Raw genomic sequence first — 17075 nt, 5'->3', positions numbered from 1 at the left:
ACAAGCGTGAAGGGGACTGACAGACATCATCCATCCCAAACTCCCAATCCTATAACATAATATATTTTCATTTTATTTTATTTCATCTTTTGGTTTGTGAGCTGCCCAAAGAACTCTTGTTATGGGTCAGCTGTATGAATAGTGTAGAAGAGAATGAGGAAATATAATATATAAATGAGGCAATTCCTGTATGCGTGAGAGAAGGGATAATTCCTCTCTTAAGATATGGCTGCTACCCACAGTTGTTTATTTTGTAATTCCATTAAAAATGTAGTTTTTTGTTTTTTAAATAACTGCTCAATTAATTGGAACACTTTTTTAATCATTCAAAGTAGCCTGTTTAACGTATTAATCAGATAGATTAACTTGATTAAAATTTCAGGCCTAGATTATAGATAAATAAATAATAAAACAAGGCATGTTTAGCACCAAGATTTCATGGGTCCAGGAGGATGTTACCATCACTAAGACCCGAGGCTGATTGAGGAACCTGCAGTGACAGGATCCCTCAGTTCATGCTAGGTGTTGTAGGATGGCCTTCACCCAACATGGGTCCCTCCAGATAGTGGAGTGAATCAAATTGGTGAAGGCTGCTGTAGGAATTTAACAGTTTTTGCCTCAATTCTTTCGGGGCATCCTGTATGGTATGAAAATACCATCACAAAATCCTGTTTCAGTAAGAATTCCGGGATGTGAAACTTTTGCAAGTAGCAAGGATATAATCTCTCATAGAAAGATAGATAGATATAGCCTACAGGCCTCTTAGTGTTTAGCCAGGGCCCTCACTATAGGCAGGTAGTCCAGCAACAGATAGATGTGGAATTCTACATTCTGTGCTGAATACCGTCTCAATATATCTCCTTATTCATTTATAATTTTATTTATTCTATTTCTATGCCGCCTTTTGGCCAAAAGGCCCTCAAGGCGGCTCGCAAAAAAAAAAAGATAAACACAAATACAAAATACACATCAGAAAAAAATACAGTGCACAAAAATTTAAATAACAAAATATTAACATTGTTAAGAAAACAAGGTTCATTACAGGCCTGGAGATAACCTGTCCTTAAAATGTAGTACTGTCACTTCAGAAATTTTAGTCCTCAAACATTGAGTAGCGGTTGCAAAGAATTCACTCACCAACATCATCGGATTCTTCCCATGATAGAGAAGACCAAGGCCAGGATGTTAAGGAGCCAGATGGGGCAAAAGCATGAGAAGATGGCAAGTGGCAGGTAGTCCCGCGAGCGGCTCGGCTCATGCAGGTTGGAGGTGGTGGCCATGGAGGAGACATGCCCCAAGCTAAGCCTCAACGGCAAGAGCGATGTGTCCTCCAGCTTCCCCTCCACGCCAGATCGGTAAGGTAGGCTGTGGTGGCCGTTCCTCTCTGTCTCGCCCGGTGCTCCATCGTCCCCGCTGCCAGCTGAGAAGGCATTGGGGGCTTGCCTGACAGTAGTCAGCAGCTTCTCCATCTCCTGGGAGTCCACAGGCAGAGGGGAGCCCTCCAGTGCCTTCACCAGCGATGCCTCCGTGTTGATGGCCATGGCTGCGCCTCACCTAGACGCCCATCATCCCAGAGAAGGTGCGCGGGAGCTGTGGAGGGAAGGAGGGAGCCACAGTGACTCTTCAAGTCACACCTGCTCGGCAGGAACCCGCTCACGCCGCCGCCATCTTTTGTTCTGGCAGAAGTCCTCTCAGAAATTAGTTGTGATCTGATCCTGCAGAATTACAGGAACCTTTACATCTCCACCATTAGGTTGAGGTTGTTGCTCTGCATCTTGCCAACCAGTCATAGCATCATTTGATGCCGTGCCTAATTCAGCAGGAAGAACAAACTTGCAGCTTTACTTACAGTATTCTTGTTCTTGATTTTTTTTGTCCGATGAGACATAGTATTAAATGAGGTGTGACTAAAGAATCATCCATTGATCTAGAAGGACTGTCACACTTGCTTCCAGTAGTTAGCAGCACATGTGTTGGGGTGGAGCTGCTGAGCTGCCCTCCCAGCACCAGCTTCTCTAGATCGGAATGTATAGGGCCAGCAGCAAGGTTGGGACTGCATGGGCGTCAGCAGGAAGCACAGCATTGGCAGCAGTAGTCCCTCCTGTGCAACCATTCCGCCCTGGCCTTGCTGCTGCCCTGACCAGGTAAGTAGCAGCAGTGCCAGTGTTGGAAAGACAGCTATGGCCAACCATGCATACCACTACTGTTTGCTTCAGACTTCTGTAGATGACACATGTTATATAAGGGGAGGACTCTGTGGGCACATATGTGCCTACAGGCAGCACCATGTTGGCAATCCCTATATTAGTATATAGTGAAATAAGTTTAGAAGCCACTCTCACACAATGGTAATGACAGAGTATTACATGCATAGTGCAACCACATTCACACAATCTGGCCCCAATGATAGTGTGTGCAAAAGGTAGTCAATTCAAACATAATATCTCAATGGAATATGCAATGAGGCTCCAGATTTTATTTGATGCACTTAACATTACTGAAATAATTTTACTTGAAGTAATTTTACTGTCTGTGTTAATCGGAGAAATAGCAGTTGTAGCTGGATGATTCATGTAGATCATATCTCTTGTTTGGCCTTCCTCTTTTTCTACTCCCTTCTGTTTTTCCCAACATTATTGTCTTTTCTAGTGAATCATGTCTTCTCATGATGTGTCCAAAGTATGATAACCCCAGTTTCATCATTTTAGCTTCTAGTGACAGTTCTGGTTTAATTTGTTCTAACACCCAATTATTTGTCTTTTTCGCAGTCCATGGAATGTGCAAAGCTCTCCTCCAGCACCACATTTCACATGAGTTGATTTTTCTCTTATCCACCTTTTTCACTGTCCAACTTTCACATCCATACACAGAGATCGGAAATACCATGGTCTGAATGATCCTGACTTTGGTGTTCAGTGATACATCTTTGCATTTGAGGACCTTTTCTAGTTCTCTCACAGCTGCCCTACCCATTCCTAGCCTTCTTCTGATTTCTTGACTATCGTCTCCATTTTGGTTAATGACTGTGCCAGAGTATTGATAATCCTTGACAAGTTCAATGTCCTCATTGTCAACTTTAAAGTTACATAAATCTTCTGTTGTCATTACTTTAGTCTTCTTGGCGTTCAGCTGTAGTCCTGCTTTTGTGCTTTCCTCTTTAACTTTCATCAGCATTTGTTTCAAATCATTACTGGTTTCTGCTAAGAGTATGGTATCGTCTGCATATCTTAAATTATTGATGTTTCTCCCTCCAATTTTCACACCTCTTCATCTTGGTCCAATCCCGCTTTCCGTATGATATGTTCTGCGTACAGATTAAACAAATAGGGTGATAAAATACAACCCTTTTCCGATGCGGAACCAGTTGGTTTCTCCATATTCTGTCCTTACAGTAGCCTCTTGTGCAGAGTATAGGTTGCGCATCAGGACAATCAGATGCTGTGGCACCCCCATTTCTTTTAAAGCATTCCATAGTTTTTCATGATCTACACAGTCAAAGGCTTTGCTGTAGTCTATAAAGTACAGGGTGATTTTCTTTTGAAATTCCTTGCTCTGTTCCATTATCCAACGTATGTTTGCCATATGATCTCTGGTGCCTCTTCCCTTTCTAAATCCAGCTTGGACGTCTGGCATTTTTCGCTCCATATATGGTAAGAGCTTTTGTTGTAGAATCTTGAACATTACTTGCATGGAATATTAAGGCAATAGTTCAATAATTACTGCATTCCCTGGGTTTCCCTTTCTTTGGAATTGGGATGTACATTGAACGCTTCCAGTCTGTGGGCCATTGTTTAGTTTTCCATATTTGTTGACAAATTTTTGTCAAACTTTGGACAGATTCAGTCTCCGTAGCTTGTAGTAAATCTATTGGTATGCCATCTGTTCCTGGTGATTTATTTCTTCCAAGTATTTTAAGAGCAGCTTTCACCTCACATTCTAAAATTTCTGGTTCTTCATCATACGGTTCCTCTATGAATGAATCTGTCATCCTGGCATCTCTTTTATATATTTTTTCAGTGTATTGCTTCCATCTTCCTTTTATTTCATCTCAGTCACTCTGTTCCCCTGTTGATTATTCAACATGCCTGTTCTTGGTTTAAATTTCCCTTTCATTTCTTTAATCTTTTGGAATATGGCTCTTGTTCTTCCCTTTTTGTTGTCCTCTTCTATTTCTATACAATAACTATTGTAATAGTTCTCTTTGTCCCTACGTACTAGTCGCTGTATTGTTGCATTTAGTGTTCTGACCCTGTTTCTATCTCCTTTTGCTTTTCCCATCCTTCTCTCTTTAACCATTTTAAGAGTTTCTTCAGTCATCCATTGAGGTCTTTCTCTCTTTTTAACTAGAGGTATGGTCTTGTTGCATTCTTCACTGATAATGTCTCTGACTTCATTCCATAGTTCTTCTGGCTCTCTGTCAACTAAGTTTAAAGCCTCAAACCTGTTCCTTATTTGATCTTTATATTCTTCTGGGATGTTATTTAAATTGTATTTTGGCATTATGATTGCTTTGTTCTTTAGCTTTACTCTAATTTTCGATATTACCAGTTCATGATCTGTACCACAGTCTGCTCCTGGTCTTGTTTTTCAGGAAGTATGGAACTTCTCCATCTTCTGCTACCAATTATATAATCAATTTGATTCCTATATTGACCATTTGGCCATGTCCATGTGTACAGTCGTCTTTTCGGTTGTTCAAAAAATGTGTTCGCAAGAAACAGATTATTATCTTCACAGAATTCAGTAAGTCTTTCTCCTGCTTCATTTAAGTCTCCTAAGCCATATTTCCCCACAATTCCTAGTTCTTCTTTATTCCCTACTTTTGTATTCCAGTCCCCCATGATTATCAGAACATCTTGTTTTGGTGTGTGATCAATTTCTTCCTGTACTTCTGCGTAAAATCTCTCCTAATTCCTTTTCTTCTGTGTTTGCCATTGGAGCATAGACTGATGGTTATGCTAATAGGCTTCCCATTTAATCTCACTGATATCACTTGCTCAGACCTTGCATTGTAGCTCCTAATTGCTTTTGCTACATCACTTCTCACTATTAAAGCAATCCCGTTCCGTGCCTGGGACCTACCGGGCAGAGGGACGAGCTTGCGGCCGCTGTCGATGTCCCGGCCGCCATCTTGGATGGGATGCGTGCACACACGGCGCGCTGGCGCGCCGTCGTGTGACGCGGCAGGGAGGCGGGGCGGCTGAAGGCTATTTAAGGCCGCCCCGCCTGCTTCCCGCCATCCAGTTCAAATTTCGGCGGCAATCGGGGCAGCCGCAGCAGCAGCAGCTTCGGCTCGGCGCGGTTTCCTTCAGCGGCAGCTTCGGCCGGGCTCCTTTTGGCGGCAGCTTCGGCGGGGTTCCTTTGGCAGCGATCGCGGCAGCAGCAGCTTCGGCAAGGCGCGGCTTCCTTCAGCGGCAATTTCGGCAGCAGCAGCTTCGGCGGCGGCTTCTCTGCCGGCGCACGTGGGCCTCCGGAGGCTTCCTGTGGCCAGGGTGGCTGGGCGGCAGCGAGCCCCCCCCCCAACCTCATTGAGAGACAGGGAGGCAGTGGCGGCGGGCAACAAGGCCTAGGCGGCGAGGATCCTGGGGCAGTCACGACGAGGCGGCAGCGCAGGATCGGATCCAGCACGGCGAGGACCACAGGCTAGGCGGCCTTTGGCCGGCAACTTTTAAATTTAATTGTTAATTTTAATTAGCGCGGGGGTAGGTGGGGCACGACCCAACCATCAATCCTTGCCACGTGCAGGGCAATTAGGCTACCCTCCAGGATAATTGGGTGCCGGGTGGGGGTATTGATTAAGCAGGCGGGCTCCTTCACAACGCTTTGTAATCACGTCGTTTTGCAAGCGGGGGCCCCTATCTCCCTCTAGTATGCCTAAGAAAGGACAAGGGGGGCCAAAAGGGAAGGGAAAGGCCCCCAGAGCAGGGGGGAGATGCCCACCCCCAGCGGCGGAGGGGGCAAGGAGTGGGGAGGGGCCACCATGGGCGGCCATATTAGCCAGGTTGGAAGCCCTAGAACATGGCTCAAGCCACCCTAATGCACCCCGGGACCAACCTGTGACAGGGAAGAAGAAAGACCCACCACCCAAACGGTCTCGGGGGAAAACACAGCGGCCAGTGAACAGTGCTGATGCAGGGGCTGTTGCTTCCATCTTAGCGCGACTGGATGTGCTGGAGGCCGGGCTCAGGGCTGAGGCGAGGACGCCCAGCATAGAGCCAGGCGCAACTCCCACCCTGCAAGCAGCCCCAACAATGCAGCCCGCACAAGGACCTTCGGCGGAAAGCACACAGGGTGAGTCCTCTATCATGCCACAACAACAAGGACAGCAGCAGTGGAGCTGGGCCCCCTGGGGGTACCCCTACTGGCCCTTTTCCCCACCAGCGGTAACCGAGGGATATGGGCAGGCAGGGACCCCCGCCGGCGGGGGGGAGGTTACGCCACAGCAGCAGCATCCCCTAAGGGAGGCCTGCGAGCAGGTCTGGCACCTCGCCGCTGGGACGGCGACGGAAGGAGGACATCAGCCCGCCCTGTCTGCCAACCCCCCTGCAGAGATATCCGACCCCCTGGGATCAGTCAGAGAGGGGGCCATACCTTTTGGGGAAACGTCTGCCCCACTGGGTTTTCATCTTCTGCCTGCTACGAAGGACAGAATATGGAGGGGAGAGTATGTGGACCTATTCTCGCTCCTGTACAGGGAGCCGGTTGGGAAGGATAAGGATAAAGGAGAACATGCAGAGCCCGATAGGCCCAAGCGCCGACGGGTAGAGCGCTCTTGGGCTAACTGGCTGCCTGCATTCCTTACCTACATGGGGGTGGTAATACAGAGGCAGCCTCACAGGGCCTCGGTACTGATCAAATACCTCGATATCATATACCGGGGCTATTCGGAGTTTCAAGGGACGGCATGGCTGGACTACGACCAGGCGTTCCGTATGAGGGCGGCTTTTGATACATCCCTCCCCTGGGACAAGAAGGAGGCTGACCTGTGGCTGCAATTTATGGCGCATTCTAGACCCATGGCAGGCGATAGGGCGGACAGCGGCCATCTCTTGGCGCGCCAGGCATCAGCAACTGCTTCCCGCGGGCCTGCGGGGCAGGGGGTTCAACCCCGCCTGCTTTGCTGGGAGTTCAGCTCGCGTGGCCTTTGCGGTCGGAGCCCGTGCAGGTTCAGACATGAATGTGTCATATGTGGGGGCCCTCACGCCTGCACTAGCTGCCCCAGGGGCCGCCCCTTCAGGGGTGGAAACAGGGATTCGGCTGGCGCAAGGAGGACAGGGGCTGCAGGCGCAGCTCAGGGAAAGGGGCCCCAGCCCAATTAAAATTGCCGAGCTCCGACACTTACTCCACCTTTACCCCCTAGTCCTAGATGCCCAGTTTTTATTAGAAGGCTTCACAGTGGGTTTTCGGATCCCCTATTTAGGTCCCAGGCGACCTTTCATGTCCTGCAACCTTAAGTCAGTGGAAGGCATGGAATCAGTTCTGAGAGAAAAAATTAGGAAGGAAGTAGTAGCCGGCCGGGTTTTGGGCCCCTTTGCTGCACCACCCATCCCCTCACTCAGAGTTTCCCCGTTGGGCCTCGTCCCCAAGAGGGCACCAGGTGAATTTCGCCTGATACACCACCTGTCCTTTCCACAGGGTGAGTCAGTCAATGACTTTATCCCAGCGGAGCTGTGCTCAGTCCGCTACACATCATTCGACTGTGCTGTGCGAATGGTCAGGGACTGCGGGGTTGGGGCCCTTATGGGAAAGTGTGACATCAAGTCTGCTTTCCGCCTCCTCCCGGTCCACCCACAGGACTTCGAGCTGTTGGGCTTGGCTTTTGATGGTGAATATTACGTGGACAGGGCATTGCCTATGGGCTGCTCTATATCATGCTCTGTTTTCGAGCGCTTCAGCTCCTTCTTGGAGTGGGCGGTCAAGAGGCGCGCAGGCTTGCAATCAGTGGTACACTATTTAGATGACTACCTGTTTGCGGGCCCTGCGGACTCAGGCACCTGCAGGGCGTTCATGGCACATTTCGCGGGGCTGGCTGGGGAGCTGGGCGTCCCCCTCGCGGCCGAAAAAACTGAGGGCCCATCCACTGCTATCACGTTTCTGGGCATCGAGATAGATACGGTGGCCCAATGCTGCAGGCTTCCTCAGGACAAGTTGGGGGCCCTCAGGGAGAAGATCTCAGAGGTGGTCAGTTCTAATAAGGTGACATTAGCCACTCTCCAACGGCTGGCAGGCCAGCTGAACTTTGCCTGCAGGGTTGTAGCGCCCGGCCGCGCCTTCCTGCGGCGCGTATATGACGCCATGGCTGGCCTATCACGATCCTACCACCGCACACGGGTGACAGCCACTCTTAGGGCTGACCTGACAGTGTGGTCCACCTTCTTGCGGAACTTTAATGGGGTCTCCCTATGGAGAAGGGATCGCCTGTTGGAGGCAGAGCTACAGGTGCACTCCGATGCCTCGGGTGCCTTCGGTTTTGGGGTCATTCTGCATGACTCATGGTGCCACGGCAGCTGGCCACAGGGCTGGACACTGGCCGGCCTGACCAGAGACCTGACGTTCTTAGAGTTCTTCCCCATTGTCGTGGCCGTACACCTCTGGCCCGACAAGCTGTGTAATTCCTCAGTCCACTTTTGGTGCGACAACCTCCCCACAGTGCACGTTATTAACACCCTGTCCTCTAGAAACCCCAACGTTATGCTTCTGGTGCGAGCATTCGTGCTCCAATGTCTTCGCTATAATATTCAGTTCCTGGCGCGCCACGTTCCGGGTATTGACAATAGTATTGCTGATGCTCTATCACGGAACCAGATGGAGAAGTTTCGCCAGCTGGCACCGTGGGCAAGGGCTCTGCCGGAGGCGTTCCCCCCAGCGCTATGGGAGATTGGAGGATTGAATCAGAAAGGGCCATAAGCCTTTCTGTGGCGCCCAGCACTTTGGCCAGCTACCAGGGGGCAGGTAGGGATCTATCTAACTTCAGAGAGTCCAGGGGTTACGTCCAGGAGTGGCCCATCCCGGTCGAGCAGCTTATGGAGTTCTGCGTGGAGGGGAAACGGAGAGGCCTTTCAGTCAGGACCATCAAAGGTAAGCTCTCAGGCCTCGCTTTCCTAGCGAAGGCACGGGGCTTTCAGGACTACACGGGTGACTTTAGGGTGCGCCGGATGCTGGAGGGTTGGTCCCGCGAGCGCCCTTGCCCCCCGGATGCCCGCCTCCCCTTTTCCCCAGAGCTATTGTTTGGCCTGCAGGGACAGTGGAAGCACTTGTGTTCTTCCCCTTTCGAGGCCCTGCTATACCATGCTACGGCCCTCACTCTGTTTTTTGGGGCCTTCCGAATTGGGGAGGTGGTGGCAGCTTCCAAGAGGGATAACTCCCTCCGAGCCCTGCTAGTCTCCGACCTCAGCTGGAGGGCAGAGCGGGCCATCCTGCGGCTCAGGCGGTCTAAAACGGACCAGCATGGTAAGGGGCGCCTGGTGGTATTGGCCCCATGCCGGCAGCAAGAACTCTGCCCAGTAACAGCCCTGCGCGGTTTTGTGGCAGCGAGGGGGTCGCAGTCAGGGTACCTATTCATACATAGGAACTCCCAGCCCCTTACCAGATACCAGTTCTGGTCCGTGGCGAAGGCCGCACTGGGGAACTTAGGCGTGGACCCCAGTAAGTTCGGGACACACTCCTTCCGGATAGGCGCGGCCTCCACGGCGGCCCTATTGGGCTTTACTAAAGACAGGCTTCAGGCCGTGGGCGGGTGGTCCTCGGACGCGTACAAGGCCTACGTTAGACCACTTGCTGACACACACGGCGCCAGCGGCTAGACTTTGCCCCCCCCCAGGGCCCCCCCCCATTGTTACCCAATGTCGTTGTTGTTTCAACAGATCGCTGGACAAGATCGGAGCAGCCACGCATCCTCCTATGTGGCCACAGTATGATGTTCTGGGCAGGCCGCAGGGCGGCGAAGTCTCGCTTCGGCACGCAGCTGGGGCTCAGTCAATGGGCCGCAGTGCGGTGGCTGGGACGTCGGGGGATGCGTTGGGATGGGCTCCTGCCAGCCTTGTTTCAACCGGCTGTGGAAGTGGCAGCGCCCCAGGTGCTGGTGATCCACCTCGGGGGCAACGACTTGGGTCTGTTAAAGGGCAAGGCCCTAATTGAACAGGCATGCGGTGACCTCCGGGCCATTGCACGTCGCTGGCCGGGGGTGCACTTAGTGTGGTCAGACATCCTGCCGCGCAGGAGGTGGAATTGTGCCGGTGACCCACGAGGGATGGACAGGGCACGGAAAAAGGTGAACAGGCAAATTCAGAGGGCCCTTAGGGACTTAGGAGGTTCTGTCATCCACCACCCAGAGGTGGGCCACAACAAGCTTGAGCTGTTTCGGCCTGACGGCGTCCATTTGACGGACAAGGGCAACGACATCTTTCTAAGGGACCTGCAGAAGGGTTTACACCAGATTCTTATCGGGTGTGGGGTAAAGGGGGACTAAGCAGAGGCTTGTCCCCCTTCTGTGGCGAAGAAGTGCGGGGAAAGGTTAAAGGGAAAGGGCAGCTAGGTGACACCTTTAGGCACCTTTGGGGGTGACAGGCGGTCCGGAGGCCTGCAGCTCAGGGCTACACGGCCCGGGGACAGGGTACGGGCCGCCTTTGGGGCCAACGTGCCTCATCCGCTCAGAGTTTCAGGGCTCCGAGGGGCGGTGATGCGGGTTGGACCCCCTACACATCTTCAGGGTGTGGCTGGAGCTGGGGGGCTGGCACAGGGCAGCCCCAGGCTCAGGCAGGGCATGATCGCCCGATAGCTGCTAACAGGCTTTGCCTGGATCTCCAGAACGCCCCGCCCTTAATCTCCCTTCTGCAGGTTCATTATTCAATTGATTCTGTTTAAATAAAGTGGCCCATCATTTACCCAAGCAATGGTGTCTGTGTTTTATTTCGGCAATAGGCCGCAATCCCGTTCCGTGCCTGGGACCTACCGGGCAGAGGGACGAGCTTGCGGCCGCTGTCGATGTCCCGGCCGCCATCTTGGATGGGATGCGTGCACACACGGCGCGCTGGCGCGCCGTCGTGTGACGCGGCAGGGAGGCGGGGCGGCTGAAGGCTATTTAAGGCCGCCCCGCCTGCTTCCCGCCATCCAGTTCAAATTTCGGCGGCACCCGCCCGACCCTCCCTCTGCTGCAGTGTGATCCATTTGGTCGCTACGGGGCCGACTAGGAATTTTTGGCCTGCCTGCCTCGCTTTGCTGGCAGGTTTCTTTTGCCTACTCCACACTGTGGTTGGGGGGAGGGGTCAAGGGTTAGCACGGGTGCCCCTGGGGTCAATAGGCTGATTGGGCTGTTTAGTTTGTATTGTTAACGGTCACTTTGGGATGCAAGCGAAGAAGTGCGGGGAAAGGTTAAAGGGAAAGGGCAGCTAGGTGACACCTTTAGGCACCTTTGGGGGTGACAGGCGGTCCGGAGGCCTGCAGCTCAGGGCTACACGGCCCGGGGACAGGGTACGGGCCGCCTTTGGGGCCAACGTGCCTCATCCGCTCAGAGTTTCAGGGCTCCGAGGGGCGGTGATGCGGGTTGGACCCCCTACACATCTTCAGGGTGTGGCTGGAGCTGGAGGGCTGGCACAGGGCAGCCCCAGGCTCAGGCAGGGCATGATCGCCCGATAGCTGCTAACAGGCTTTGCCTGGATCTCCAGAACGCCCCGCCCTTAATCTCCCTTCTGCAGGTTCATTATTCAATTGATTCTGTTTAAATAAAGTGGCCCATCATTTACCCAAGCAATGGTGTCTGTGTTTTATTTCGGCAATAGGCCGCAACCCCGTTTCTTCTTAATTTCTCATTTCCTGCATAAAATATTTTGTAGTTGTTTGATTGAAAATGTCCCATTCCCGTCCACGTTAATTCACTCACGCCAAGTACTGTAATGTTGATACGTTCAATTTCTTGCTTGACAATTTCTAACTTTCTCTGGTTCATGCTTCTCACATTACACGTTCCTATTGTGTGCGTCATACAACTCCGGACTCTCCTTTTGCATCTGTGCACATCAGCCTCTGGGCTTCCTTTCGGCTTTGACCCAGCTGCGTCATTAGTCACAGCACTACTTGTACTTCTCCTTTGTTTTTCTCCAGTAGCTCGTTGAGTGCCTTCTGACCTGGGGGTCTCATCTTCCAGCACTATCTCGTATTGCATTTTGGATACTCTGTTCATAGGGTTTTCGTGGTAAGAGGTATTCAGAGGTGGTTTGCCTTTGCCTTCATCTGAGTTTGGATGCATCTTAGTCTGGTGTCTCAGCTTTGACCATTCCGCCTTGGGTGCCCCTGCTAGGAGTCTAGCCTCTTGGTCTAGACTCCTGACGGCATTGCTCTCAGCTTCTTCAACACTCTCAAACCCCCTCACCACATTAAAGTGTGCATCCTAAAGGGGTATGTGTGAAATATTGGAATGTAAAACAGAAATAATGTTTCCATAGTTTATGTTAAAATGTCTCAGTAGTCTCTAAAATGTGACATACTTTTCATATCAGTCTACTTAAGTGCTATCATGTTCAGGGATTTTGCTCAACTGCATTTGTTTTCTAGGCTGGTGGTTCTACTAAATGATTAGACTGACAAGAGAGACTGACAATGTGGCAACTGAAATGTGAACATGCCAACCTTGGCTATTATTATATGATATTTTTAAAGTAATATTTCTGTTTTAATCTAGATCCTCCTGTTATTGATGGAAATGTGGAATCAGCCAAGGTGATTGATTTAATCCCATGGATGGAGTATGAATTTCGGATAATGGCCACTAATATTTTAGGGAAAGGAGACCCTAGTATACCATCACAGAAAATTCGAACAGAGGGATCTCGTACGTACGCATGAATGCCTTGTCTAATTTAATTACTGTTTTGAAGGCCAGAATAGTATGATAGTATAAAACGTTTAATAGGTAACTGTACTGAATCACATTTGCTGCAAAAATGAGCAAGTTTTCTATGGATTCAGGTAAACAATTTTTTCACATTCTGCATTGTGTTTTGCAGTTTCTGTGTGATGTGGAATATGGACTGACTTGGAATATGGAATCACTTCGAATAAGGTTATCTGAAGAGATCCAATGTACAAAGACCATTGCAACCACATACATTTCCAGACTAGGGCCTCTTGAATTCCACCATGTGGTGATTGCAGAACTCAATGCATGTTAGGGAAAAATTGGTTGTCTAAATCATCACTTCCTCATTACCTAAACAGCTTATTTCTAGAAGTTCATTTTTTCTACCATCTAATTCCATTTAGATGATATTTAGAGATGATAGTTCAAAGAATTAGAATATTTTAGAACAAGGATATTTGTGGATAAAGTGAATCTTTGCATAATGCTGAAATTTTTGGAAGCTAGAGAAGAAACTGTTCTAACAGTGGCCTCAGGAGACCACACTCTCAAAAGACCCATATGAACACCACATCACTGATTCTAGATGGAATATTCTAAATATTGCTTCCACACTACAATGTCCCATTCATTTCTCTCAGTTTCCCATGGGATGGTATCATACCATACCATATAAAAATAGAGATTGCTCTGGCAGAGGCAGAAGCATTTCTGGAATGGGCTGTGCACCTCTTGGTTTCTGGTGAGTTCCAGGCACGCTCTGTTCTGCATCCCAGTATGGAAGCTCTAATATTTGGCAACAGGAAGGCTCAAACATCCTTTTTGGTGGATTGGTATTTTTGCGTGTAACTGGTAAGCTCCAAGAAGATCCAAGGTGTGTGTGTGTACACAGCCCACGGTGCTGTGCTAGGTTTTTGGCCTCCATGGCAGGAATGGTGGGGGAAGGCAAAGTACCTCCCTCTCTGTCCTGGAGATCTCCTTATTTTGCATATCCCCTGCATTCCTGCCATGGAGGCCAAAAGACTAGCATAGCACCATGGGCTGTGTTAGCACACACACACACACACAACTTGGATCTTCTTGGTTGTGTACTGATGGCTCTGTACTGCATCCAGTATCATGGACAGTATGCTGTTGAATACTAGTTGCTGGGAAGCAGAAGTGGGGAGAGTGATACTGTGCTCAAGTCCTCCCTATGGACTTCCCATAGGCATCTAGTTAGTCACTCCAAGAACAGAATGATGGACTAAATGAGTCTTTCTCCTGATCCAGTAGGGCTCTTCTTATGTCCTTATCTATATCTGTTATCTATAATGGCCATTTTCACATGCAGATCATCACTAGTTGTTGCAGTCATAAACCATGGCTGAACCAACTGCTAAAGTTCTAATATACTGAACAGTTGGCCATTAGTACACTATGTAGACTATTAATATCCTGAACATCTTAACTCTAAAGATATAGAATTCTTAGTTTAGGCAAACTGATGTTATAGATGAGATGCATTATTTGAAATGGTTTTTCAGAAGGTGGCAATTTGCCTTTTTATATTCATAATACAAACAACAGAAGCTGTCTTTGAGCGTTTGTGCATATGCCTTGGCCTGGCAGTGCAACAGTATGGAAGAAAATGGGCAAATCCTGCTTTATGATCATCAGAAAACATGTGAAAGTGTGTTTGCATGTTGGATTAGATAATACTGGTTTACAACTGATTGAAAGCGGTATCAGATGCATGACCTTATCCTCCATAACATATGGTCTGGTTTATCTAATAGCTTAATGTTGGATCTCAGTACACAGTTGTACATATTCTTTGGCCTTCAACTGGCATATTATTAAATTAGTTCTTCTGCATGAAGAATTAGCACTGTTCTTATTGTTGAAGATAATGCTTTGACTGTATGAATGAGATAACAGCATTTCTCTGGGAAGTCATATGTCACTGCCGAAATTCACAGAAAAGCCTGCATGTCATTCTTCAGCAAATTCTAGAGTATTCTTTTGTGTTTGCCTTTCAGTCTAGATATTGGGACATTGTCTTGAACAAATGCATATCTGAAGTATAAATGTGAAGCATTTGTACTGTTAAAGACCACAACTGGCAGTATTGTGTTGAAACTGGCACTGGTTTAAGGATGAAGGAAACATTAGCTAGAAATGCTAATTGAAATAAAAAAAGTAAACTTCATTGAAAAAATCCCCATAATTCCAACTAAAACAAATTTAAACCAATAAACAGGACCAATGTGTCTGATACTGCCTTTTCCACAGTGGTATCACTACAAGAGCTTATGTCTAAAGTGTAGCATATAAAACTTGGAGGATAGATTATATGGCTGTATAATGTCTCAAACATTTAAAATTGTGGATATCATCTCATTTAACTGGCTACAAGTTAATATTTTTCCACTTGTGTATCCTAGTTATAAACAAAAACTAGCTAATTAGTTCGGAAGACCCCTTTTGGACTTTTTTCTGTCAGAGTTCTCATAATATGTTGAAATTAATTAAAAATCAGCCTTTTTCACAGAGTACCTGTAATTCTATTACTGACATTGCCCCATAATCTGACCTTAATCTTCTGCAGTTTAAATGTTAAATGAGGAAATATAATAACAACAATAACAACAACAACAACAACAATAAATTATTTATGCATAATAAATGCATGGGGAAAGCTGCAGTACTAGGGGACTGAAGAAGACCTGCCCTGGGAGTGAGTATCTGAGCATCTGGGTGCTTGCTGCTCGCTGCTTTGGGTTACTGTCCCTCGAGACAGCTGAAGTCCCTGGTAAGTGCTGCAAGGCCTGGACCATCTGCCTGACCCTGGCTCCAGAGAGAGACTGCAGTTAATCTTGCAGCCTCTTGCATCAGCTGCTGGCTGGGTCAGGAGGCATAAAAGCACAGCTGCCCTTGGGTGGCGGGTCTGCCACCGGCAGGGTCACCACTGAAGGGGTAACACCAAAGGGGAGAGCCCATTGGGGAGTCCCGGGGGTGAGCACTCTACCCCCTTTTATTACCTTTTTTGTTTTTGTTTTTAATTTGTTTTATTATTATTCTGTTAAACAAATCTAGAGGAGGTTGGTGGTGGGGAGGGTGTGTGGTGCATGTGTAGTTCCTGCACATGGTAAGAACCTGTGCAGTGAACTGAATGATAGGAGAAAGTCACCAGATGCCTTCAGAGTGAGAGTCTGTAACTGGCAGAAGGCTAGCCCTCCCTGGGTGTGAGACGGGGGAAAGTAGATGTGCCCTGTGTGAAAAAGTTTGAATGGGTATGACTGTTTCCAACTCTCACAGAGGCCTACTGTGATAATTGGCTCAGGCAGGTTTTGTTGGTGGGCTCTTGTTCGGTCCATATCAGGTGTTTAGGAGGAGTTTTAGTATGGAGGAACATGGGTGATGCTACCCCAATTTCAGTGATCACAGGTAGAGGGAAATATAGCCATGGGGATGTGGTGAATTACCATAGAAGAGGAGGGCAAGGCTATCTGTGCCTTGTTCCTTGCTGCCACTCCTCTCATGGATGGGTTCCTTGTTGCTCATCTGCTGTGCCCTCTGGCCCGTGTGTGTTGTTATTTAACGCCGGATCGGTACACAATAAGACCACTCTCATCCATGATTTGATTGTGGATGAAGGTGCCGATCTGGTGTGCATTACTGAGACCTGGGTGGGTGAACTGGGAGGAGCTGACCTGACCCAACTTTGCCCACCTGGATACTTGGTGCAACACCAGCACAGGCTGCAGGGATGGGGGAAAGGAGTTGCTGTGGTCTACAGAACTTCCATCTCTGTCACCAGGAAACCACTCAGTCTTGGAGCTGGCTGTGAGGGCCTGCACCTGGTGTCGAGCCAAGGGGACAAAACTAGGGTTGCTGCTGGTGTCCACCCTGCTGCCTGTTCACCCTGCTGCCTGTTCACCCTGCTGCCTGTTCACCCTGCTGCCCAGCAGCTTCTCTGACTGAGCTAGCAGAGGCCATCTCGGCTGTGGTGTTGGAGGATCCCAGAACAATAGTGCAGGGTGATTTCAATGTCCATGCTGAGGCTGCCTCTAGTGTTCCGGCTCAGGACTTCATGGCCTCCATGATGACCATGGTGCTGTCTCAAGTTGTCACTAGCCTGACACATAGGACAGGGCCAGAGCTTGGAAAAGTTACCTTTTAAAACTATAACTCCCATCAGCCCCAGCCAGCATGGCCACTGGAGTGTGCTGATGGGAGT

At 49.0% G+C, this 17075-nt stretch overlaps 1 protein-coding gene across 3 annotated transcripts in view; it reads left to right on the top strand.

Annotated features, from left to right (window-relative positions):
- The window catches only part of CNTN1 (contactin 1), a 326339-nt gene that overhangs the window by 268772 nt on the left and 40492 nt on the right, over positions 1-17075 (top strand). For all 3 annotated transcript variants that reach the window (XM_061639947.1, XM_061639948.1, XM_061639949.1), the window contains exon 16: positions 12677-12826. In XM_061639947.1, the coding sequence (XP_061495931.1) occupies positions 12677-12826 (150 nt within the window). The remainder of the gene's footprint in view (positions 1-12676; positions 12827-17075) is intronic.

This window comes from Rhineura floridana, chromosome 8 (genome assembly GCF_030035675.1).
Source record: "Rhineura floridana isolate rRhiFlo1 chromosome 8, rRhiFlo1.hap2, whole genome shotgun sequence".
Lineage (NCBI taxonomy): Eukaryota > Metazoa > Chordata > Lepidosauria > Squamata > Rhineuridae > Rhineura > Rhineura floridana.
This window is presented reverse-complemented; position numbering and strand designations above follow the sequence as displayed.